This window comes from Ascidiella aspersa, chromosome 5, assembly GCF_963924565.1.
Source record: "Ascidiella aspersa chromosome 5, kaAscAspe10.2, whole genome shotgun sequence".
NCBI lineage: Eukaryota > Metazoa > Chordata > Ascidiacea > Phlebobranchia > Ascidiidae > Ascidiella > Ascidiella aspersa.
In genome coordinates, this window is record NC_139451.1 from 16030820 (window position 1) to 16057595 (window position 26776).

The following is a 26776-nucleotide window of genomic DNA, read 5'->3' on the forward strand; positions in this document are numbered from 1 at the left end:
TCGTTCAAACTATTTTTTATCCATATTTTATATATGACACAGGCTAGCAACAGGGGGACTCAAACTGTTTTGCGCGAATCTATAATGTTTTTGCAATATTGCCGTTGTATTGTGTGTCATCACATCTTTTGGAACAAGATAGTAACGCAATGTTTAAATCAATGTGTTGAGCACGAGCAATTTGTTGTGTGCCCAATTGCAGTCATTACAGAAACAATGTAAGGCACTATTTGACTTAAAACTACTATTTTTATATTTTACTCATATCCTCTGACAGACTTAGACAACAATTAGATGATACTACAAGTTGCAGTATTCACATGAGAAGAATCCTTACCATCAATGACTTTGTAATATTTGCCACACTTTTTCTTTTATGGTCTCTTTCTTAACATTACGCAGATAACTAATTTTTACTTCCTAATATACAGTCCTTGCACCTAATTCCAATGAGGTTACAAATTTTGTTAATATTTGTAACAATTGTTTTTTTTATATTGCAATAATTTTTAACAGTGTTTAAGAGGTCACAATGTAAAAACTTTTGTTAATTTTAGATAATTTGATGTGACTGTATTAACAAGTAATTCTTTTAGGATAACAGGATGAAACTGAATAATGTATGGTTTGTTTGTGGGCTAATTTGCCTTATTTTTCTGATTTATAACGTTAATGCTGTCATTACATTTGAAAAAACACATGATCAATCTAAACAAAGAATAAAGAATGATGTTACTGGAGAAAGAATTACAAAGCGTAGTGCAGATACATCTTGTGGTGAAATTGCCAATATCAATAATACCCTAAAAGCTGGAACTAATAAGGTATTTATATCATTCAAAACATAATTATTGATTTGTTGTTAATTTAAAATACAAATTACAGCATTCATGAATATGGTATATACAATTTTAACAGCATTTTATTTTGTTGAAGAACAATAAGAAAGTATTTATTGTGATATCTGTGTAACATGTGGGGAATTAGGTATTTCGTTTCATATCTAGATTCTAGAACACCGAATCCAAATATTAAATTCCTAATATATTTTTTTATTAATTAAATAGTTGTTTGACTTTAGAATCGTTTGTTTTCACCATTCAGACTTCTATTTTTTTGCGGAGAGAAAATGGGTGAAGGCTGAAGGGGCAAGGTATAATACTGTTTACTTACACAGCAACATGTAACCCTTGTGAACATTCGCCTAAATTAAACTTGAGTAACCCCAAACTTTAGCAAGGCAGCAATTCAGTCCGTTTTAAACAACGTTGTTTTGTGTCAGTTTTATTTTACTACATACTTGATCTGTTATGCAGTCAAATATTATTGTGTAAAGACTTTAAAGGTACTATTGCCAGTAATGCCCAACCAATACTAATTTAAATAGTGGCCTAAGTTGACATTTAGTAGAGCGTTTAGCCCTGTAACGCGTTTTATCCAAGGCCAGCTCGTTTTACTATGGAATGTTACTTGTAATCTCTAAGAATTTCAAAAGAAATGCAAACCCTGCGCCTGACATTGCATGTAACATGCTTGCCCAATAACATTTTATTGCACTTAATAATTTGATTAGGCAAAGATTGTCGACAAGTTAATAGTCTCCCGAAAAACGCTGATGCTGCACTTACCTAAATTATGTAAAGCTTTAAGTGTTATAAATGTGTCACCACATCGACAGACCTTCAGCCAAACTTGCCACATATGTACAAATAGACCTATAAAATGAAGAAATTACATCAGTTGCATTTACCCAATATTAGGGGCAGAACTAGGGGACATAAATTTGGAGCTCCAGGCAATTTCTATATTTATGGGAATTTAAATACGTTTTTACTGGGTATAACCTCACTGTTTTATGGACCAGAGTGATGTACTGTAGTGCCTAGCTTTAGATTTACCATTAGACTAATATATAAGCTTGCAAATTACTGTTTTAAACTATATATGTTCCTCCTCAGTGGTTATTTTTGCATATTTGTGAACTTAATTCTGTACCATAGTGTGAAATTTGCAGAATATTACCGGGTTTATAAAAAAATAGCCTCTTCCAATCAATAGTCTTACTAGCAACCATTAAGTTTTAAAAAAATGTCTTACAATATGGTATAACGGCCATGGGATATCAATAAATGACAGTTGGAAATTTAATATATTTACAATATCTGGTCTACCTAATAAGTTTTTTCCAAGTAACACTAAACACAGCTTCACTCACTATTGCAAAATTGCACAGTATTAGCAAACAGCTGCAAATATTATACATGTTAGGTTTAACATAGTTCTTTATTTAAACAGTTTATTATAAGAGATTTGAAATATTAAATGCAATGCCAAATCAACACTAGCAAAAAATCCTAATATAATTATTTAGCGTTATAAAATTGCAATTAGTGACATTTATACCTGTTATTTTAAACGCTTCGCAAAATTATTAACACTTCTGTTTTATAAATTTACATAGAACATACATTCATTCCTTTGCTTTTGCTTACTTCTTTATGTTTTCCATTCATTTAAAATTAAATTTATTAATTAACAAAATGTTACCATTTTTAAGCACATATTTCTAAAAGATGGGAATCCAGCAATTTCCCTTACATGGTCTGGAACTAATGGAGTTATGCTGGCGCTGACCACAATGAACGGATTTACATTAGCACCATCAAAACTTTACAGAAGCGATAATCGTGGAAAGTAATATATGTTTCGTTATTATTTTTAACAAGCACTTAAATAAAGTGACCTTTATATTCTAAATTAATTCAGTCGGTTACTCTGAAGAAGGTAACCTGTCTTGATTTTTAAACAAGAGGCTGGATTATAGCTTAATAATAAATTTCAAAGCCAAAAAGGTCGAGTAGATCGACAGCATTTTGATTAAGACGTTTCGATACAAACTTGTATCATCTTGAGTTAGGCTGGATTATACTATATATATATGCTTAACATCAATTTTTCTCAACCCTAAGGTTATTACCCAAATTTTGTTATGGAGACCAAATTTGTGTTTGCCTATAAAGTTTCTCTGCTTTTTGTTAAATAGCAATCTCTGTAAATTGGATCATAATGGATTTAGTTAAGTTGACTATTTAATATCTTAAAATTACAGTGCATTATTTAGGGGGAAAATTCTGTTGTTACACATATAACATATTGATATTTATTAATATATATGAAAGACACCACAACTTGTTTTCAGATAGTTCAAACCCCCTTATGTTAAAAGTAATTGGAAGTGGTTCATTATTGTTTTTGTTTAATTTTTTATGTTTGTTTAGAGTGTTTCAGGACATATCTTCTCAAATTGAAGGTGCAAACATTCGCAAGCTACATGGAATACAAGTCAGCCCAGTGGACACTGAGAGAGTAGGTTAAATTTCAGTTTTAAAGCCGAGCTCAATAAAGTTATGTTAGCCAACAGTCTGTACATTATCATGAAATTTAGGTAAATCTATTATAGGGTGGCAATCCTTTAGGAAAATTTTTTATTAAAGGGTGGCAATCCTTTAGGAAAAATTAAGAGCTTGTAGACTAAAAATTTTGAAAAACCTGGTTAAACCATACTGAAAAGCTTTCTGCTGAACTACTGCAATCCCATAAAAAACTGAAGCATTTATTAACTATTTGAGTTCTTACTATTTGTTGGAATCCGAATTTCGAAAACGTCAAAAACCTTAAATTACCAAACCAGGCAATAACACTTATAACGCTGCAGCAGCAAAATTTTTTAGCGTAAATTAGAAAATATATATATGACCCACTTGTGCATTTTGTAAGGATTTAGGTTGTGTTTGTGGCCCACGCGATGAAAAGGTTCGCCATCGATGCCATACATCAAGATTAATCAACAGCGTATGCCGCTAAATGCCATTAACCCCATGCTTTAGTGTTTATATTACAATCTTTAGTTAAATTAAGTGGTACATTAAAAAGTATTCATTATTTGTAAATATTATTTATTAAAACATTTGCATTCAGGTTGTTTTTGTTGGATATGATTCCCCATTTTCCAAAAGCCATCAAACCGACCTGTATATCACAACAGATGCTGGTAGAACTTTTAAGAAAGTCACTTGTCAATTTTTAATTGATGCAGAAACTTTGGTTTTTAACCCCAAAGACAGGGACAGGTATTGTAATGATATACACAGATAGCAAGGTGCAGCAATCAATTTCATACAATCCATGTGTCATATTTGTGTTGGATTCCTTTCATTTTAACTTTGGTTTATTATACTGACCTAACAATCATTTTTGTGTTTTTTAGTTAGTCAGTAAATACTTTTAGTTCTACTATGAAACATATTTGCAAAAAAATATACTATATATTTATATATTTTAGTTTATTGGTAAAATCAACGGACAGTGTGTTGTGGGTGTCAACGGACTTTGGTCAAGTATGGAGAAAAGTCAGTGATTCTGTCTTTTCAGCAAAGTGGGATCCAAAGGCTATTGACCATTTCTATTATGTTATTGATCCACTAAAAAAGATGTCTAGTAAGTTTAATTGATTAAACATTTTTAATTAAGTAAATCAATTTTTTTCTTTCAAATTCTTATTGGAATACCGTTTAATAGAGAGATTTTTAAACTGTGGTACCCTAACCCTACCACTATTGATATGCGAATAATTCCAACATTGTACGGAGCAGTTTCTAGGGCAGGGGTCGGCAACAATGGCTCAGGGCAAAATCGTCCAATACAATGTCAAAAAGCAACACATTTATTATAAAAAAATTGCTAATGGAAATGAATTGCAGCCCGCCAAGCACAAGTTAAGTTTGTTTTTGCCCACCCAAAATGTTGCCAAGCTCTGTTCTAGGGCATATGCAGAAATTTATAAACTGTATTATTGCAGTTGTATATTTATCCTGTGTGTGGTATTAAATCAGTCTTGAATTTTAAATTATTTTAGTAGTAAATATTTACACTAAAATGCAAATATTTTAATTTGAACAAAGAGTATATTCTGGAAATAATGACTTATATCCGCAACACATGTTGGAATTATAAAACTTGTTTGAATTTTTTTTTGCAGAAAATGGTGTAGATAATGAACTGTACCGACAGTCAGTTTCTGAAAGTTCTGGCACAATTCTCGCCCAACATGTCCACAGCTTTGCAGTCCAAGAAAACTTTCTTTTTCTCTCCGTTCAATTTCCTGGAGTATTTACCAATTTTAGCCATTGATATGTTAATGTTTAAACTATTTTTTTTTAACAAAAACTAATGTAAAATTGTTGAACAAGTATATTATATATACCTTTTTATCTTATATTCTAGCTGACTATATATATATATTATTTGTTGTGTTATAAATTTGACATAAATTTATGCATGTGTTCGGTTTTTGTGGATAATCCATATAAATATACATATTATTAAGTTGCTAACTTATGCTTTAATATGTAACATTCATTTACTTTTATTGTTTATTAGAACAATGGTAGTCGTGTTATGCATGTTTCCACTGATCATGGGTCTTCTTGGGCTGCTGCACAATTACCTTTAATTAACCCTGAACAATTCTATTCAATCCTTGACATGTCTGAGCAAATGGTTTTTGTCCATGTTGATCACCCTGGAGGTAATTATAAATGATTTTTTAATGTTCTTCACTGGGATTTATTCGTTAGTCTTGTTATGTTTCAGTGCAGTTAAATATTAGACAAATTTACATTGATATTTATAGACAGGTAGTTCCCGTTTTTGTTAAATTTAACACAAAAAGTTGGACATGAGAAAAAACTATGACCACAGACAAATTCAGGCCTCCTGTGTCTTTAGTTCAGCCCGCTAGATAGATGTTGGTAAATAACTTAGTGCAATAAGCTGCTTATTTTTTTAACCTACTATTGTTATATTGGTTTATTGTTCATCACAGCCAAATATAAAAATCATGAATAATTTTGTGTTAGTTTATTTTTGATTTAAGTTGTCTTGCATGGTGAGTTCAACCAATGTAAGGCAGCTGTAGCCTAGCGAAGCAACACATAATTATTTTGTATAAAATTATTTTAACTTTTTAAACTAATACAGAGAGACCAGTTGTTCTGAAGCTGTAAGAACAGGGTGGTCCATGAAATCATTGTTCATATCCCGCGAAGCACTGTTGAATTATTGCAATGCGTACCGATATGGGTACAATCAAAGCAATATAAGTGACTAACAATCAGCAAGTGTGTTCAAACTGTTTAGGTTAAATCTTTGTGTAACACTATTAAATGAACCGTTTTTCTATCGCTCATCAGATCTAGGGGGTGGCAAATTGCCGTCTAATATTTTGTAATACCCGTGTAATTTCTGATGACACTTTCTGAAATGTCTGTTTGGTGAACTTGAACTTATATGTTATATTTGAGTTTTTCTAAAAAATGTTTTCCGTCTTGTAATATAAACATAAAATAGAAAGGACGACATATTTTTGCCACTTTAAAATTAATTAATGATAAAATATTGCGCTTCTGGTAGAAAATATTTTACGGGTTTTCTCTGTGATTATAGGCGAAACTTTTCCAAGATGAAATTTCAGCCAAATGAATTTAATTAAAACGCTTTTGCGTGAATCGATAATTGCCTTGTAATTTTGAGTGGCAACAACACTAACTTAACATTATAACGAGATGAACGCTAGGTTACTTTTAGCCTGCGACCATAAGCCTATATATGATTCAGCCTTACAAGTATGGGCTTAGTTTCTCTCACAACTTGTTCGCCCAAACGTCTCGATATATATATATATATATCCTTGTTCTAATCAGCATGAAAAGGTTTTGCATGTGCTTATAAGGTAGTCTCCTTCTAAATGACAAGTTCCGGCAAGTTGGCAATTTAAATTCGCCCAGGCACCCATGTAGCATGTATTATTTGTGGCCCGCAGGCCGCAACTGACATGCAAAAAATATTGTGGCCCGCAAAGCTGTCAAACTTGGACCACCCTGTTGTGGAACATTTGTTATTCAATTTAATTATCTTATTTGAACAGTTCAACAAAGAAACATTGGCCCTTCTATAAAATCAAAAAGAAACTACCCATCCTAACCGGAAAAGTTTTCCCATCCTGGTAAAGTTACTAAGCATTCATGTAAACTATTTTGAGCAAACATATTATTTAAGTATGCAGAAAGGATATTTTTTATTTTTTTGAAAAAATTTACCATTTTTTACGCTTAGATTAATTTTAGTTCAGAAGCTTAGATAGTATACTTAACATTATTTGGTAGAGAAGTTTTAAGATTGTTTATATATTTTAAGTATGGAGAAAGATTAGAAAATTTTACCATTTCTTATTTTCAGATCGATTTTAATTCTAAGCTCAGGGGCTCCAATATATACTTAAAACGTTATTTGGTAGAGAAGCTTTAAGATTAGTGTATCGACTTTTGTTTGTTTTTTCTAACACTGGACAAATATTTTTATGTAAAAATGCATAGTCCAAACACAAGTACAGACTGCATACAGACTTGGACAACTAGATAATTCTAGTTTTCTAATTCATTGAATTAGAGCAAAATGCGGCTAATTCTAATTTTAATCTAATTTATGAATTGCCTGTGTGCTCTAATTCTAGTTCTAATCTAATTCGGATTTTTCCAAAACTGCTAGTTTGTCCATTTTTAGTCACTCAGTTCAAACGCAGAATTTCAATTAAAACTCTTTGGTTGGAACAAGTTGTATGTAATTTTTACAGTCTAAAAAGCATAAAAGGCTTAAAATTTAGCACACATATATTTACCATTCACATTCTTATAAGAATAAATTGCGATTAAATTAAATTGGTTGTATGTGATTCTAGTTTAAATTCTAGTTGAAATTTGTTTTTTTAGGAATTCTGTAATTCTAATCTAATTTGAAAAAACTCAAAACAATCTAATTGTAATCTAATTTAGAAAAACTAAAATGCTCTAATTTTAATTCTAATTTAATTTTAAAAAGCTAAAATAAATCTAGTTGTCCAAGTCTGACTGCATAGCATCTGTTTCTAAAATTGAATGGAACTAGTTTATTTAGGGGCTATAAACATGACTCTTGGTATCTGCCTTATGTTGGAATTTAAACATTTTATCTATTTTTTGACAATGTTGTTATGGTATTTTTATGATTTTTGCTTATGTTGAAGATACTGGTCATGGAGTTATTTACACATCTGATGAAAGAGGAATTGTATTTTCAAAATCTCTTTCTAGACATCTTTACCCAAACACTCAAGGAATAACAGACTTTTACAAGGTAATAATAAAAATATTATCCAATACTTCATGCGGTATGACTATACAGATCCAGTCATCATACACAGATCCTTCAGTGTATATTATAATACCTAATACAACATTTTAAGTAGGATTTTCTTCACAGTTCTTATAAATATCGTTTTTAGCGGTTTACTAGAAGTTGTTTTACCACAGTGGTTTTCAACCTTTTCTGGCCCTATACTACATAGTGGTTTTTCTCTGTCACTGCATATCACCTGGTTTCAAAAGGAAATCCTACCCAAACCAACTAAAAAAAACTTGGTTGATGTCCTTTTTTATATAAACTTGCTTTATGTGCTGTTTTGTAGATATACCTAATTTTCAGCAGCTTTTACAAATTAAAGTCACTTTAATTATTTCTGTAAATGGCAATTTATACCAGTATTTTATTATAAAGTATTTAATAAACTCTGAAATTGCATATATATATGTACAGTATCACTTTTGTATTTTTTTGTTAAGGACTAACCTTAAAAATAAATGGTAGAATGAAGCGTTTAGTATCTAGGTCCAACTTCTTATGGCTAATTGTAATCTTATAAGTGCACTGTATGGTTTTAATCACGGCAGTTCTGAGCTTAAACTTGTAAGGCGGACTCTACACTCGTAAGGAGTTTTTCGGCCTTAAGACTCAAAAAGACTACTCTAATCCTCAGTCTGTTGTGTGCTTGCACAGTAACAAGTTTGTAACTGATTAGGGCACACACTGTAAATCATGTGACGAAAATAACAGAGGGTGGAATATTTTTAGACCAATGATACTGGACTGGATATATGACAACCCATAAGAGTGGATTACTGAATATTAAACCTACTTTAGTTATCTGAAAACAGGTAGAGTACAGGGTTATGATTGTGAAACATTGGAAACTTTTTTTGATAGTTTTCGTGCAATTTTTCTTTTAATGACTTACTTATTTTGTCCCTTATTCCTAAAGAATTACATTATATTTTGCATACCTTTATTAATCAAAACAATTTTTTTTTACTCTATATTAATATGTTATCCCTAGTTTTACCCATTTTTAAACATAATTGCAATATGTCATAGATGTGTATATAGCTGATATAGATAAAGGCTGTTGTACAGATAATCACTGTATTACATTTTTTGTATTCTGCTGTTGAATAGAACAGGAAATGCTTAACACCATATAACATTTTTCAATAGATGTAATTTGTATTGATGGTAATCTTTTGGTTGTAGAATGGGTCTTTGCCAATCCTGTCTGTAATGTCTTATATATTTGTATGTAGTACTTTATAGTTCTGTATGGGTCATTCCATTGCTACTGGTACAGTGGTGGCACCATATGTCATAGATTTTTTTAAAATTTTATATGTAGATTCTCCGTGCAATTCTATGAAAAATGATACCAATTTTACTGAAATTGGTCAAGTACTTTATGAGATATCAGCGACTGAAAAAAGGCCCTTTTTAGGCTTTTTCGTGATCGCTCATGCATAAAATTTAACTGCAAATTTTGTTTGACCTATTATGAAGGTGTTTTAAACAGTAACTAAAAAATTCCAATGCATATCAGTTCTTCAAAGTAAGCAGATTCTAAAAAGATAAATTGTTGTTTGTTTTTGTATCACTACAGGCCACCAAGTGGCTAGTTTCACACATGACTATTTGTAATCAGTCATGCATGACGAAACTTTGATCAGTTATAGCGAAAAATACTCTACTTCGATTTTTCTGCAACTTGGCTTAAATGAAAGGTAATTTTCTTGGCTTTCTAGCTTCCAAATATGAAGTGGGATATTTGAGTAGAAATGACAAAATTTGATTGCTTTGTAATAGATTGCGAAAAAGCTTTATGACGCACTATTATAATGTATAATTATGAAATGTGATTGTCTGGTGCTTCCAGGAAGTCAAAAAAACTTATAGAAATCTGCTGATACAGCAATGCACACTAGAAGCCAATACATAGACCAATAATTTTAATCAATGTATGGCAAAATTGGTATTAATTGTAATGTTTTGCCACTGAAAACTTTATGCACAGTCAGCGCACAATACTACTTATACTAACAGAGGAGGATTCTATACGATGACAAAGAGAAAGATACTATACGATGTTAAGTACAAGTACAAGTATATATGTATATTGGAAGACACCTCATATTCAAATAACAGACTACCAAGAGCTTAAATCTTTAGCAATGTTATTGCAAAGCACTGCCCCTCATTCAGTTACACCAGGGGCAGGGACCTTTTTAACTAAGAGAGCCATAATAGACAAATATTCTTTTGTGTTTTCATGAGAGCCACAAACATCTAGCTATATGCTGGCAAAAACTAGTAAATTGTGCAAGGCCATTTATTTTGTTCTCATTTATAGGACAGAACATAATGTGCACCAAAATTTAATTAGTTAGGTTTGCATAAATTTGATTACGGAGTTCGGTTAAAAGAATTGGGCCTTTTGAATATAAAGAGATTCGCTAGAAGAAGGGAAAAAATTTGCTACTATGAGTAATAAAAAGAAAATATAGAGTTAGGAAAGCGGTTGTGGCCGCTTGCAATTTTATTCAGATCATGCTGAGAAATCATAGCTTAGATTTGTCTTGCTTTTGAGGCCAGTAATATGTGTTTTTGTTGCCAAACTTTTTCAACTATTAGTTTTGAAATGATTCCGAAGGACATGAAATCAGTTTCTTCCCATTTGCAAGATAGGTTTCAGTCTGGACTGACTTTAAAAGGTACTATACTCCACTATTTGAACCACTGGATGAAGGAGTTATACGACAAAAAGGACAAGTTGTGACCTTGAATTTGCTGCGCAATCTAAAATTTGTAAAAGCACTACACCACCTTAAATGCCAATGCTTTCTCCTGTTGCTTATGTTGCACAAGTTTGTATATGAGCATGACTGGTACATAGGCTGCATAGTCTCTATTGCTAAAGGTGATGGTATATATGTCAAGTTGTTACTGCATGCCTCAAAGGCAAGACCAATATTTTTTCCATTGGACCATGTTTTGTGCCAGATTGCATGTCATGTTTTGTTAACATCAAGAGGGCAATACCAAATCTCCAAGTCTGATGGAAGCCTGATTTTGGAAAAGTGGTGTGATTGGTCTCACACATCTTTATAAGTAACTTGAGGCAGTATGAATTGCAGCTAGTTTCAGTCCTGATTTATAATCAAACCCAAGTTTATTTCCATCAAATTTTCAACCTTAATAAGTGATAGATCTTTAGATGTATTATTAGTTATTACTGAGTAATAAGGGTTACTTGGAACATACTGTGCAGTTATTATTGTGTAACTGAAGGAAGGGCAGTGCTTTGAAATAACATTGTGAAAGATTTAAGCTCTTGGTAGTAAGTTACTTGAATATGAGGTGTCTTCCAATATACATATATACTTCTACTTAACATCTTATAGTATCTTTCTCTTTGTCATCGTATAGAGTCCTCCTCTGTTAGTATAAGTAGTATTGTGCGCTGATTGTGCATAAAGTGTTTCAGCCGCAAAACATAAAAATTATTGGCAATTTTCGCCATACATCGATTGAAATTATTGGTCTATGTATTAGCTTCTAATGTGCATTGCTGTACCAGCTGTCGCAGACTAGATCGGGACACAATCCCCAAAGTAGCTGCTAAGGATAGGAATGACTTTACTTTCTCGAGCAAGACGTTTATTGGACAGAACGACAATCAGTATACGGCAACTAACCACGCACACCAAGTGCTCGCATAAGGCTACAGCTTGTCTCTAACCAACGAGATTGCAAACCGTGCTCAAATGCGTCCGATTCTCTCGGTATCCACCCGACGAATAAAATCAAAACGACACCACGCAATAGCAAACGAAATTGACACAAAGATATCACGCAGCGCCGAGAAAAGCGAGGCTACAAAATTCACACACAGTTCTATCCCTGAGGGGAAACCGTGGCGCCGGGTAGCCGACCCGGACGGCAGTTCCCGCGGCCTAACACATTAGTTATGCTTCAAAGGGTTACAATAATTAAATTTGTGACATTTACCCCCTCTTAAAGACAATCCTTGCGATTGGCTAATTTAGCAAAACACAAATTTAAAGCGAAGTAAAAAAAAGTACAATACACACTTTTGCCCAAGATAACTTCACGATGGTACACAATAAATTTACAGCACAAATTCCGAAAGAAAGAAAAATAACTGAACGAAATAAAGGAATGTTCATACACGACACAAGTACAACGTGAATTTAATCCAACCTACTCATATAATCAGCCCCAACGTTATCGGTTCCCTTTATACTTTCATATTTAATGCGATAACTCTGCAAGACCATTGCCCAGCGCATTACACGGTCATTAGCAAATTGTGCCGACGATAGGTAAACTAGTGGCTTATGGTCTGTTTGCAGGACAAATTCGGCCCCGTAAAGATATACTTTATACCGTTTAATTGCCCACACAATTGCCAAGCACTCCTTTTCAATAGTGGAGTACGACCTTTCGGCATTATTTAATTTTTTACTGGCGTAGCTCACTGGAAAGAGCTCTCCATTGTGTGCTTGTAGCAGCACACAACCGATCCCCTTATTCGACGCATCCGTTCGTAGGACGAACGGCCGATTCACGTCAGGTAGGTGCAAGATGGGCTTGTTCACCAAGCCAGAGCGCAGCTCGTTGTAAGCTTCTTCTTGTGCCGCGCCCCAAACGACCTTCATCGGTTGACCTTTCCTGGTAAGATCCGTCAAAGGTGCGGCGATGGCCGCGTAGTTTGGAATAAAGTCGCGGTAGTATCCAGTAAGGCCAAGGAAGGATCGTACTTCCTGTTTGGTCTGTGGGCGACCAGCATCACGTATCTTTGCTACGTTGTCATCATTTAAACCGATGATACCATTTTTGATGTTATGGCCCAGAAAATTGATGCTGGACGTACCAACGACGCATTTCGACGGTTTAATAGTTACACTTGCCTCGCGCAGACGAGTGAACAGCTGCTCTAAAGCGTCCAGGTGATCGCTCCACGAATCAGTGTGGACCAATATGTCGTCCACATAGCTTTCTACATGTTTAAGTCCTTTAAGAAGCGTTCGCATGGCGCGCATGAATGTAGCCCCGGAGTTTACCATGCCAAATGGCATTTTAAGAAACTCGTAAGTCCCTCCGTTGGTGACAAAAGCGGTTTTGTGGACGTCTTCTTCGGCGACAGGTATTTGCCAGTACCCCTTTGTAAGATCCACTTTCGTAAAGTGGCTGCTCCTCGACAACTTCTGGAAAACCTCATCGGCTGTAGGCATCGGTTCAGGGTCGAAAATTGAGACTTTGTTCAACTTGCGATAGTCGATGCAAATCCTGTTTGAGCCATCCTTTTTTTTAACTATCACCACCGGAGAAGCGTATGCAGATCGCGACCTCCGGATGACCCCGAGCCGTACCATGTCATCAATGTCCTTTTGTAATTGCTCTCTCATACTAAACGGGACGGTGTAGGGCTTTGAACGAATGGGTTCGTTGTCAGTCAGCTCGATGCGGTGCTTGATAAAATCAACATCTCCCGGCGCATCGCTGAAAATATCAGAGAACCTGTCGACGAGTGCCGCAATTTCCTGCTTTTCCCCCGCCGACAGTTTGTCGCCGAAGGCGACCTCCTGCGATGTTTCGCGGGGATTTGACGCGACAAACCCCGCCGATGCTTCAGCGACCAGTGGGTCTGTTTCTCTCATCACGTACTTTTTTAACATGTTGGCATGAAAAGTTCGATACTTCCCATTAACATCCAAAACATAGTCGTTAATTCCAATCTTGTCATTGACACGGAAGGGCCCTTTCCATTGTAGGAGTAGCTTATTATGGTCGGTTGGAAGCAAGATAAGGACTTGGTCGTCCCTTTCGAACTGTCGCGATTTAGCTTTCTTGTCGAAGTACTTCTTGTATCTGCCTTGACACCTTGTAAGCTCCTCTTTTGCCAATGCTATGGTAGTCTCCATCCGCTTCTTCAAGTCAATCACGTATTGGTAGCTGGTCTTCACTGATGCTTCCGTCTCCGCATTTGTCCACATCTCGCTCAGGATGGTCTTCGGGCCGCGAACTGTACGTCCAAACATCAGTTCAAACGGCGAAAATCCAGTAGAATCCTGCGGCACTTCTCTGTAGGCAAACAACAGCGCACTTATATACCTGTTCCATTGTTTGGGCTGGTCGCAACACAGCCTCTTCAGCATTTTCTTTAGCATCCCGTTGAACTTCTCCACCAATCCGTTGCACATCGGGTGGTAGGGAGTTGTAGATAGATGCTTTATCATGAGCAGCCTCTCCACTTCTTTCATACAATCAGAAACGAACTGAGTTCCAAGATCACTTAGGATTTCGTCTGGTATACCAAGCCGACTGTACATGTCCACCAGCGCTTCAGCGACCGCCTCTGTTGTTATCGTCTTTAATGCCGTTGCTTCGGGATACCGTGTGGCGTAATCCACGAGCGTTAAAATATAGCGATGACCGTCTTCACTCGGTGGATGTATAGGTCCAATAAGGTCCACCGCAACCCTCTTGAAGGGAACGTCGATTACAGGTGGTTTCTGCAAAGGCACCCTGATAACGCTTCCTTTGTTAACTGTCCTCTGACACACGTCACAAGATCGACAGAACCGTTTAACCTCGCCTTGAATTCCTGGCCAGTGAAAGCTTCCTAGAATTTTGTCCAATGTCTTCTTTATTCCCATATGTCCCCCCATCATCGAATCATGGGCGACTTCCATGACCTTTTGCCGCAATCGATTTGGGACGACCAGCTGCTTCAGCCACTTCCCGTTGTTAACTTTGGGGTGTAGGTACATTCGGTACAGCAGCCCATCGATAGTCTTGTACTTTGTAACTTGCAGACCCCTTGCGATTTTCTTTGTGGCTTGCCAGAGTTCTTTTATTGATGTGTCATCGAGCTGAGCCTGTCGAAACCCAGGTTTATCTGAGATAGGCCACCTGTCGGCGTCTGGCACGGCTAGAGGTTTTCTCTTCTCAGGCTGTGCCTGTGACCTGGTCATAGCGTTGACTTCAGCGAATAATTTTTCCGGATTAGTTGATCCCTTTATGCCAGGCACGTTGCCGATAAACAAGTCGTGTGATGCATTCGGGAGACAGAATGCTTCGGTCTTTCCAGAGAAGTATGGCGTGTCGATGTAGATTTGGGCCACCTCCGTCTCGACCAAGCGCCCGTTTGCCATCCTCACCTGACCCTGACGGCCGGTAATTTCTTCGTCACGGACAAACTTTCTATCAACTAAGATCCCAGTGCACCCTGTTTCGCGCATCGCAGTGATAGGATGATCTCCCACGAATCCCTTTACGAGTGGTAAACCGTAACCACCTTCCGGCTCCACCTCTCCTTCGGTCTGCAATGCCGCACTCGTCATCCGAAGTGGTCTCGCAGGAACAGAACGGGACCTACAATCTTTAGCAATGTGCCCTGTCTTGTCACATATGAAGCATCTCATAGGGAACCGTTGTTCCGGCCGTGGGCGCTGTCTCTCTTTTGGGTCTGCCCCTATTGGGTTTCTTGATGTACCCATTGTATCGGCCATTCCACACCCATGTGCTGACAAGAACTGCTCCGCCATTGTCGTCATGGCGTCGTTTGAATCTGGAGACTGCTCCTTAAGGTGAGTTGCAAGTTCCTTTGGGCAGGATTGTAAGAACTGTTCTTTCAGTGTAAGCTCATGCAACACGTTTTCGCATTTCCACTTAGATAACTTAGTCCATTTCGTGAGGTAGTTGTTGAGGCGTACCATAAATTGCTGGGCACTCTCGTCTTTTTCGGGTTTCGCATGACGAAGTTTGTAACGATAACCCTCTTCTGTCAACTCGTACCTTTTAAATAGCGCAAGCTTTAACTGCTCGTAATCCACGGCGTCTTCATTAGAGAGTGCAGAATAAACGTCAAGTGCCTTACCAGTGAGAAGGGTGCTAAGCGACATCGCCCACACTGACTGATCCCATTTGTTGTTTGTGGCGACCCTTTCGAAACGCAAAAGGTATGCATCCATTTCGTCTTTTCCATCGACGAACGTTGGCAGTTTTGGTGCTTTTGTGAAAGGAACAGCGCCGCTTGCGCCTTGCGATATGCGCGACCTGGACATCTCTGCATCCAGGCGTTTCATTTCCATTTCATGTTCTCTGACTTTCTCAGCTTCTTCGAGCCGCCTTTCTTCGGCGGCTGTTTTCGCTTCGCGATCCAAGCGACGTTCTTCGCGTTCTGCGGCCTGCTGCTGCAGCTGCTGCTGATGCTGCACGAACTTCACCAGGTCATCACCTGTGAGTCCCATGCTCTTTCCTGCCTCGATTATCTGGTCCATTTCTACCACGTCTTGAAGAGGTCTCTAAGTCAAACCTTGTTTAAATCCCGGACGAGCCCCCAATTGTCGCAGACTAGATCGGGACACAATCCCCAAAGTAGCTGCTAAGGATAGGAATGACTTTACTTTCTCGAGCAAGACGTTTATTGGACAGAACGACAATCAGTATACGGCAACTAACCACGCACACCAAGTGCTCGCATAAGGCTACAGCTTGTCTCTAACCAACGAGATTGCAAACCGTGCTCAAATGCGTCCGATTCTCTCGGTATCCACCCGACGAATAAAATCAAAACGACACCACGCAATAGCAAACGAAATTGACACAAAGATATCACGCAGCGCCGAGAAAAGCGAGGCTACAAAATTCACACACAGTTCTATCCCTGAGGGGAAACCGTGGCGCCGGGTAGCCGACCCGGACGGCAGTTCCCGCGGCCTAACACATTAGTTATGCTTCAAAGGGTTACAATAATTAAATTTGTGACACCAGCAGATTTCTATAAGTTTTTTTTTGACTTCCTGGAAGCACCAGACAATCACATTTTATAATTATACATTATAATAGTGCGGCATAAAGCTTTTTCGCATTCTATTACAAAGCAATCAAATTTTGTCATTTCTACTCAAATATCCCACTTCATATTTGGAAGCTAGAAAGCCAAGAAAATTATCTTTCATTTAAGCTAAGTTGCGGAAAAATCGAAGTAGAGTATTTTTCGCTATAACCGATTAAAGTTTCGTCATGCATGACTGATTACAAATAGTCTTGTGTGAAACTAGCCACTTGGTGGCCTGTAGTGATACAAAAACAAACAACAATATATCTTTTTAGAATCTGCTTACTTCGAAGAACTGATATGCATTGGAATTTTTAAGTTACCATTTAAAACATCTTCATAATAGGTCAAACAAAATTTGCAGTTAAATTTTAAGCATGAGTGATCACGAAAAAGCCTAAAAAGGGCCAATTTTCAGTCGCTGATATCTCAAAAAGTGCTTGACCAATTTCGGTAAAATTGGTATCACTTTTCATAGAATTGCACGGAGATTCTACATATAAAATTTTAAAAAAATCTATGACATATGGTGCCACCACTGTACCAGTAGCAATGGAATGACCCGTATAGCATTTTATTCTTAGTCAAAATAAAAGAGGCGTTTCATAGTGGAAGGTAAAGATTACATTGAATCTATACTTTTACACAATCAATACCTATTTAAACAATGACAAAATCAGAATGTTTTCTGATGGCCTTGTGTTTTTTACTGTGTTTCAATGACCTCCAATAAAAATTGTTTGTTGCTTGTAATGTGATATTATTAATCAAAAATTTTTAAATTGGAAAAATACAAATGATTACTTTAAAACCTTTATATATACATTTTATTTGCTTGTGACAATTTTATAGGACTACAGCTAGGTGACACATTTTAGCACTAAAACAACTATCTAAATGATTGTCCAAATATATTTTACTATTCACCTTGCATTTTAAGGTATCTTCTATGCCCGGAGTATACATCACATCACAGCTTAGTAAGGAGAACACTGTTCACTCACAAATCAGCTTTAACAAAGGTGGTGACTGGGAATCTATAAATCGTCCTGCCCACACAACCTGTCCGCCAACAGAAAAAGAGGTACACGTAACCAGCCCCAATTTTTATAGTGTTTCTAGCAAAGTCAGAACAAAAATATTCTGTAATACTCAGTAAGGTTTTTTGCCCTGCGTTTGTGCCTGTTTAACACTAGTTATTAACATATCTTTGAATTTAAAAAAAATATATGCTTTAAATACAATTAATAAGCTACTTTAATTTTATATTTCGTTTTAATAGAAAGTGACCAAATTTTAATTAATAGGACGGTTATTTTTGTCAAAGTTCACCTGTTTGGACAAACTTTATGTCAAAATCATCTTGAGTCAAAGTTGTTAAAATGCACCTTAGCGGTATTGTAGAAGTTGTATTTTGTATATATATGTTGGCATGATGCTAACTAGTTCATAGTTTATCCCAGGGGTAAACAACCTTTTTCATAATTACTGAAAAATTACTAATTCTTGATTACTGAAAGTACTGACAAACCCAGGCCACAGATATTTTTTTCTAAGAATTAAACAATGGAAATCTAAATGTTTATTTAACAAACACTGTAATGAAATTTTTAAATTGTTGATCAGTGAAAAAAGTTATAAAAAACTGTTGTTTTGAATTACATCCAAAGTATATGCGAACCGGAAGAATTAACCTTACAGGCCTCTTATTACTCGTTAGGTTCAGCTAGTTGTGTATCTCTTCTTTGGACATATGTATTGAACTGTATTTTCTGTGTATGTTTTTCGGTGGTGATTTGCAGTTAATCCAAAATTTTCTATTTCGATAATATGATAGATCTGTGTTATTTTTTTCCATTTTTTTTACCTTGTATTTCAACTAAACTGTTTACTTCGGAATTATTAACATAACCAGTGTCTTTGTTTTTTTAATTTTAATACCTGTTGTCTTTTTGGTATGCCAAATGTCTCATTTTTAAAGCATTTTTGAAAGTTTTGCATAGACCCGAAAAAAACATTCATTTGCATTTCACTGGTCATCAGCCAAAAACATGTAAGCGAACTCAAAACATGTGACTGACTACATTTAAACACGAACACAGTCCTTCATAAAACCACTTAACCACACATGGTTTAAATCCATGTATTCTCAACATGGCAATTTTTTTTACCAAAGCTTAAAAGATTAGAAAAGTTTAACAGTAGGTATTAATATAGTAATTGTATTATCGTTCTTTTTTGTAGTGCAAGCTCCAAATACATAACTTCTTTAGTGCATCCAAACATGTATCTTTACCTTCTCTTCCACTGTCAAGTAAAAGTGCTCTTGGAATAATCTTAGCACATGGAAATTTGGGTGGGTTTTAGTAAATTGTTATCACATGTTCCTAAAGCGCTTATAGTAACAATGCTAAAATATTTTCATGTTAGATTCCCTAAATGTACCGCTTAGAATTTAGATCCGTCAGTAGTACAACCCATATACTTTAGCTACTGACCATTTCTGAATAATAGAGTAGATGTCTGTACTGTCATATTTTTTTTGTCTACCAATGGTTATTTAATATATATATATTATACATACAAGTTCATTAGCTGATTTTTAGGTGATGGCCTTAATTTCAATCCACCTAATGTGTATGTATCTAATGATGGGGGCTATTCTTGGAAACAACCTGATGGCTTAAAAGGCCCTCACTTTTATGGGATCGGAGACTCAGGCGGCATTCTTTTTGCTGTACCTTCATCAAGAAACCCTATTAACACAATAAGGTTTGGGCTATTTTATGAATTGAACATTTGAAATCTTAGTATTACTTTTAAAATTTACTAATGGATAGAAAATAGGTACATATATAAATAAGTTTACATGGATTGTATCTTTTAATCCGCAATTTTCACTACTTAACCAATATCCTTGTATAGATTTTCTTTGGATGAAGGTGATTGTTGGCATGCTTATAACTTTACCGATCAACCAATACAAGTCACCGGAATATCAGCAGAGCCTGGTGAAAAGTCAACAGATATAAGCATTTGGGGCTGGGACAGAAACGGTGATGGTTCATGGATGGCAATTACTGTTGACTTTAAGGATATCATGGGAACTTTCTGTAAGTAAATGTATACAACTTAGAGCATCATTATTTACACATTTGAGCAGTGTTTCCCAACGTGGGCAGTAACAAAATATCTGGCAGTAAAGAAGATAAAACGAGCAACTGTGTGTTTTTTTAGCTAAATTGGTTGGCCTGATCTCATTGTTCTTTGGATACAGAGTGGTTGTCAATGCTTTTAAAGCCAGTTTTTCGTTGAAATTACCCCCAAAAGTTATTTAAGTGCTTATAAGATAATTGCTTGCATTTAAGCAATTGGTTCAAATAATTTTAAAGTGTTTAATTATCTAGAAAAACAAAACCATACAAAGGTAGCTTATGATCTTTTAATAAACTTGTTCTTGTTATTATTTTTTATTTTAAATAACAAAAATATATTTAGCTACTTAGCTATCTTTTAATTGCTATGGTAATAGGCTTTATTTGCCTCTATAATTTACCTTGTTTTTTTGTTATCATCATCAACGCTAAATTACAGACCATCATCTCTAAAAAATTAATTTTTGCCTATTTTGATCAAATCTGATTAAACTTTCGCCTTACTGTTAAGTTTGTTAGCATATGTTTCAATTTGCTTCAGTGTATTAAATGTGTTTCATGGTGTTTTTGCCTAAAAGGTAAAATGTTTATCTTTTAAACTAGGCATTTTTCTTTCTAAATTTATCATGTCCTCAATCTGAACACAAATTTGCTGAATGTATTTAAACTTGATTTAAGTTACTTGTTTTATGAACTGATTTTCTACTGTTATATTATTAGGCTTTTACGCCCCCTATCTCAAATAAGGATCTTACATCCAATCCCGGGTTAGTTGTAGCATGGCAGGCGTTACAAAAATCTGTCGAGCCCATGAGGTCCCTACTACTATAAGGGAAAACAGTGTATAATGTATAGTATACACATTAGCGCCTTTCTTTATTATGACATGTATTTTACAACTTGGTTGTAAAACACCTCTTAACAATTGGGATAGCAATTTAACAAAACTACCACTAAAAAGTAAAATTTTATTAAATTTATCAAGGTTATATAGATTTGTATTTATTGTGGTATTTTAAAAGTTATCTTCTAACTTTTAATATTGTATGATTATACCTTGTTGGTTTATATCCTCTAAACATAAGGTGAGAACTCTGACTATGAGGTGTGGAAGGCACATGAGACAAACGTTATCACAGATGATGGTTGCATGTTGGGTCAAAAATACAAGTATGTGAGGAGAAAAAAGGGAACAGCTTGTATCAATAAGGATCATCTTACAAACCAACCTAGTGTTGAACCTTGTTCTTGCCAGCGAACGGACTATCTTTGGTAGGAATTTTGCACTTTTAAACAAAACAAACTGTTTTAATTTAATTTATTTTGTATTTTTTTGAAATTTTTGAGTAGAATTTAAAAGGTGATGTTGCATATCTTAACCGTGGATTTTGTTTTGGGTCACTGGTCATTAAACACTTTTTTAATGTTTTTAAAGTGACTATGGCTACATTCGAACTGCTGACTACAACTGTGTGTGGGACACCTCTCTGGAGAAAGCTCATATGGATATTTGCATTAACAACGAGGAAGAAACAATTGAAACTAAGGTTGTATTAAACGGTTGTTTAACAAAGTTCAGTATGAGGCAACCAATTTATTTATTGATTTGGATTGTAAGGTATTGGAATCATGTCTTGCTGTTTATATTAGGCATGTTAATTAATAGGTGCGAACTTTTAAAATTTTAGGGCGTTTTTTCAAATCAGTACAAAATGCTTACTTATCAGTAATCACCAACACAGCGTAACAATACCTTTGAAGCCGATCTAGGGCTTCTGTATTATCATTATCGTTGAAACAATGGGTCGTGTCTCCCGTAATTTCGTAGTAACAAATTGCTAATAGGCGGTCTAAAACGATGGTGGACAATATATAGTGGCAAACTACTCTACATACAACAAAGATATGATCAAAGCGCTGTGAGCGAACAAACAAAACTTGCGCGATACACGATTATTATTCACAACAGTTTGTTGCAATTTGTTTGTTGTTTCAACTTGTTTACTGGCCTAGTATTAAATTATAGATTGTTTATAATAATTGAAATAAATATAACATATAAGGTATAAGTCTCACCAACCTAACAAGTAACAACCACCTTCTAGCAAATCCGTCAGTTTAATATTAGTACATGAAAAACATAAATTAACTGCCTTTAATCAAAAAAATTAGATGGATTCTTTTTAGGTCGTTTGTGATGTTATTCGAATGTCCCATGACGCTTCTACGACATAGCTTGTCATAGTTGTCGTGTCACGACCAATTTAATACGAATAGTCAAAACCTCAAATTTTAATGGATATGCGATATTTAATGCATACAAAAATAGAAACTACAGTCATTAGTTCGATCAAGTAAGGAAGATTGACAAAATTAAAATCAGATGTTGTTTTAATTGTTAAACAAACATTTTGTGCGGCGTTAAAAAACTTATTACTGTTCGTTGTTAATATGTTTTTTTACTCATAAAACGTGAATGCAATGAACTATTTAACTGGCATCGTCTCGGATCCGATGCTGTTATACATCCCTAATTTTCAGTCGTACGATTTTACCAGGGTTACCGAAAGATTCCTGGAGATGGTTGCGTAAAAGGTTTCAACCCTGATCGAACCACCAAAATTGTGTCGAAAAGTTGTGCAAAGGTAACCACATACCTATAACGTAAACTCTTAGAATGAAGTGTTTTGAATTATTATGGGATTGCGTAGTTTGCTAAAATGCAGTTTTTAACAAGGTTACAATGAATATATATTTTTTATATAGTGTGTAATATTTAGGGTTTTATTTTTTCCTGTTTTTGTCATTTTCATCAGGTACAGAAAATAGACGAGGAGTTCGGCATCGATAAGGGTGGCTTTGAGACATACACTCCCACCCCGCACAACAGTCCACACACTGGCCTTATCGTTTTTCTTGTGCTCGCTGTCCTGGCGCTTGGTGGTGCACTTTCGTTCGTTATTTACACTAAAAGGAAATCGTGAGTATCTGAAAGTCACTTAAGTCAGTTCGGTCAAGTAGTCTTTAATACGTTGCTGGATCTTGGCTTGTCGCAAGGAAACAGTACGTTTACGTTTCAAAAAGCTTAGACCAACTGTTGCTTTTTTATTTTATCATAATAGTTTTCTTGATTGATGCAATTCACGTGAAACGCTTTTTTTAAAGCAAACTAAATTTCACTGCTAATTTAAACGAAGTTACTAATATTAAACTGGCGGATTCTCTTAAGGTGGTTGTTACTTGTTGGGTTGGTTAGGCCCGTGCCTATGGGCTATTCAGTTGAATTGTTAAAAACAATCTGCAATATATTACCAAACGAAGTTTAAATTCAACGTTTGATCGTTTCCGTAGTGTGAAAACCTTTGCGCGGTAATTTCAGAATGCTCAAAGTGCGCTACACGCCTTTGCCACAAGAAGGTGATGTGGAGAGGTCCAACGGTGGTCCAGTCAGTGCCCTGGTCGGTACGTCATCACTGGTCGATGATGACGACGATGCAGTGATAGTCGATCCTGATAGAGACTTAAGGCCAAACAAAGGGGCGACTATTTCGTATCATGATGACTCCGATGAGGTAATCCATGATATATTTTCTATTTTACATTGTTTACGTCGAGTGTTTTCTAAGGCTTTTAAATTGAATATAAAACAATGTGTGTTATAACTTTATTAGTGATACACTGATATATGTAAACCTTGTTAATTACCGAAATACAGTCACAATGCGTGACATCTGAGTGTGAGCATTTGTTTTTGACTAATCACTAGGGGCCGCAAAATTCAATTATGTTAAAATTTTTTAGGGACCTCGTCTGTCCACGAATCAAAGAATAACGTTGTTTTCAGCACCTAGGGGACTGTTTCTAAGAAGTTTATAGGTCAAAATAAAGTCAAAATTTAAGTTAAAATATTTTAATAAAGTCAAAATTTGTCAAATTATGGCTTTGGACAAAGTATTTGTGTTTCTTGAGAGTAATTTTTGTAAAAATCGTCGTGAAAGCATTGTAAATCAGGGACTGCGACAAAATTAAACCATATTAAACCATAAAAGCAGGAAATATGTCATAATGCCCCACTGGGATCAGAAGAACTGTGGCCTTTACACAAACAAGCCATTTCGTTAGGTTAAACAAGTCAAAAATTTTTTTTTAGATTAAAATAAAAATTGCCCTACTAATCACCGTTTCACTATTTCAAGATAATATCCTTTTAAATAGTAGACTTTCTTTATACACCCGCCTATTTAAACTAATAACGAGTTTTTTATGTAATGTTTCGTATATTTAATAGCAAGATTAGCATTTTTTCACTTGATTAACTCTTGGTGCTTCTTATCGTTTAGGATTTACTAGTCACGTGAAGCCTGGACACGTGATGCATTGTCACGTGAAGGTAGAGAATCGACTGTGACGTCGTATTGTTAGCCCAGCTATGCACAATCTGCGCACACATGAGCTTGTGTGGTTTAGGATTATATACATTAATATATATTTATTATTTGGAGTGTTTTATTTCATAATATACATAGTTGTTTTAAGTGCTGTGTCCATTCTCTGACGATACAGTCAAGTATTGTTTATTTGTGCTTGAACAAAGCCTTATTGAATAAAGGACAGGGCTTCGTGAAATATCGCAAACTTATTATACTTTAAAGTTTAGCGCTTATCGTTATTTTTTTCCGTCCAATGTTCCTAAATGTTTTTTTTTAATCGCGTAAAATCGGTTTTTGTGCAAAATTTTAGCTTCCTTACGTGCTCAGCTAGACAAACATTGGATTTTTTGATGTATGGGGTAAAACCTACACTTGATTGTTAACTGTAGAAAGTGAGGAAACCTGCATTTTTAGCAACTAAACAGCGTAACTTTTTATAAAAAAACAAAACTTTTATAAAATTGTTCATTAAAGGCGAAAATCAAGCCTAAAATACAAAAATGTTGGTCTTATAAATAGTAATGTGTATTTGTTAGTTGGAATCTGTAGTTATTATACAGATTATACAATTGTCAGAAATTGCATTTTCTGTAGTATACTTGTATCTGTTGTAGTACAGCGCCAAGAACAAGTTTGTGCCTTGTGTTTACTGATTTGACATGCCATAGCAAATTATTAATTTCTTTAATCGCGCTTTGTATGTTGATTGTTGATATATGTTGATATTTTTACTGAGATGTTGAAAAACGAAAAGAGGCATTAAAACTATATGATTTGCCGTTTGCACATTTTGTCGTAAGGAATCAGTCTACTAATAAGTCTTAAAGAAATGTCTTTTGTTTGTTAAAAATGTTTCATTCTAAACCACTTTTCTTCAATCTGTGCTTATATCTTAATGCAGTGTTTCCCAACCTTTTTTATACTAGTGCCCCCTTGGGCTCCATATTATTTCATATTCCCCCCGCTAAATTAATGACGTAGGTGCATAAAAAATTAAGGCATATAATTTACATACAACAATAATTGCGTTAAGGTCCACACTGGTGCAAACTACTCTGCGCTACTGCAATTAAAATGGCTGGCGATTTAACATATTATAGTTCCATGCATACTAAAACATAACACAACACTGCATTTTGCGGAAATTTAACTTGATAATGCAATCCAGTTTTGTCGTTAGCTCAACATAAAAAATTACTTGCGCTAGTCTAAAACAGTGCTTCGCAATATTTTTCCACTTGCGGCACACCGACAGAGCTAGAACAATTTGGCGGCACACCTACAAAATATATGTCGATCGACAATAGACGACATCAGCAAAATTGCAAGGCAGCCAATACAAAAAATAGCGAATGGAGATTAAATGCGCCGCAGGCGCCGCAAATTTTATCGCCTACAAGTTACATCCATTGGTATTCTGATTTTGCGGTTTTGCAGACTGCATAAAATTTCCTAAGCCGGTCAAGGTCATTAAATGTGTGACCCTCTTGCAATAGCTGATTAGATAACAAAAGGCTTTTAATAACATTCGAAAAATGAAACCTGGCCTTCGTGCTTTTTACTTTTTTGCTTAATTTATTTTTTAAAACAGTTGCCAAGACTAATGGCACAATCACATAATCCCAATAATATATTTACAGTTAAATTTTATGGGTTTCGAGCGTATGGTTATAAAATTACACCTGGAGATTATCGCTAAAGATTCACATCTGGCATGGTTACAGGGCACCCCGGTTGCGGAGCCCTGGTCTATAGCAGGGGTCTGCAAATACTTTTTGGCGCGACCCAAAATAACTAGTACCGAGGTCTCGCGACCCAAATACTTCGATTTTTTTTAATGAAATAGCTTTGCTAAAAATGCACAGTAATTTATTGTGTTTCTATTCATTAAGACAGATCTATATGTTATGCGTTTTTAAAGAGAAAGGGTTCTGTAACACAACTGAAAAGAAGCCGTGAGTTTTACTACTTTTGATGTCTCATTCGGATGACAAATTTGATTTAGCAACCCCACCAATTTCCCGCCATAACCCCTTTAACCCGCGTCCGCTATTGTGCTTTCTTGGTGCAAT

At 35.4% G+C, this 26776-nt stretch overlaps 2 protein-coding genes across 2 annotated transcripts; one reads left to right on the forward strand and one right to left on the reverse strand.

The window, feature by feature from the left end:
* Window positions 1-601: 601 nt before the first annotated feature.
* On the forward strand, window positions 602-25488 carry LOC146145104 (sortilin-like). The gene is made up of 18 exons (XM_083389509.1): window positions 602-824; window positions 2558-2694; window positions 3279-3366; window positions 3979-4130; window positions 4343-4497; window positions 5039-5166; window positions 5440-5587; window positions 8120-8229; window positions 18060-18203; window positions 19364-19475; window positions 19726-19891; window positions 20045-20232; window positions 21360-21546; window positions 21710-21821; window positions 22833-22919; window positions 23091-23254; window positions 23654-23846; window positions 24615-25488. Exons 1-18 carry the CDS (start codon window positions 606-608, stop codon window positions 24630-24632), a joined length of 2508 nt encoding a protein of 835 aa, XP_083245635.1. The 5' UTR covers window positions 602-605; the 3' UTR covers window positions 24633-25488.
* LOC146145105 (uncharacterized) lies at window positions 12465-16559 on the reverse strand. The gene has a single exon (XM_083390057.1). It carries the CDS (start codon window positions 16557-16559, stop codon window positions 12465-12467), a length of 4095 nt encoding a protein of 1364 aa, XP_083246183.1.
* Window positions 25489-26776: the final 1288 nt, after the last annotated feature.

Coding starts and splice junctions, on each gene's coding strand:
- LOC146145104 (XM_083389509.1), top strand. CDS start 606: ATGAAACTGAATAATGTATGGTTTGTTTGTGGGCTAATTTGCCTTATT. Junction 4,131..4,342: donor AACCCCAAAGACAGGGACAG/GTATTGTAATGA, acceptor TATATATTTTAG/TTTATTGGTAAAATCAACGG. Junction 19,892..20,044: donor AACCCTATTAACACAATAAG/GTTTGGGCTATT, acceptor ATCCTTGTATAG/ATTTTCTTTGGATGAAGGTG.
- LOC146145105 (XM_083390057.1), bottom strand. CDS start 16,559: ATGGACCAGATAATCGAGGCAGGAAAGAGCATGGGACTCACAGGTGAT.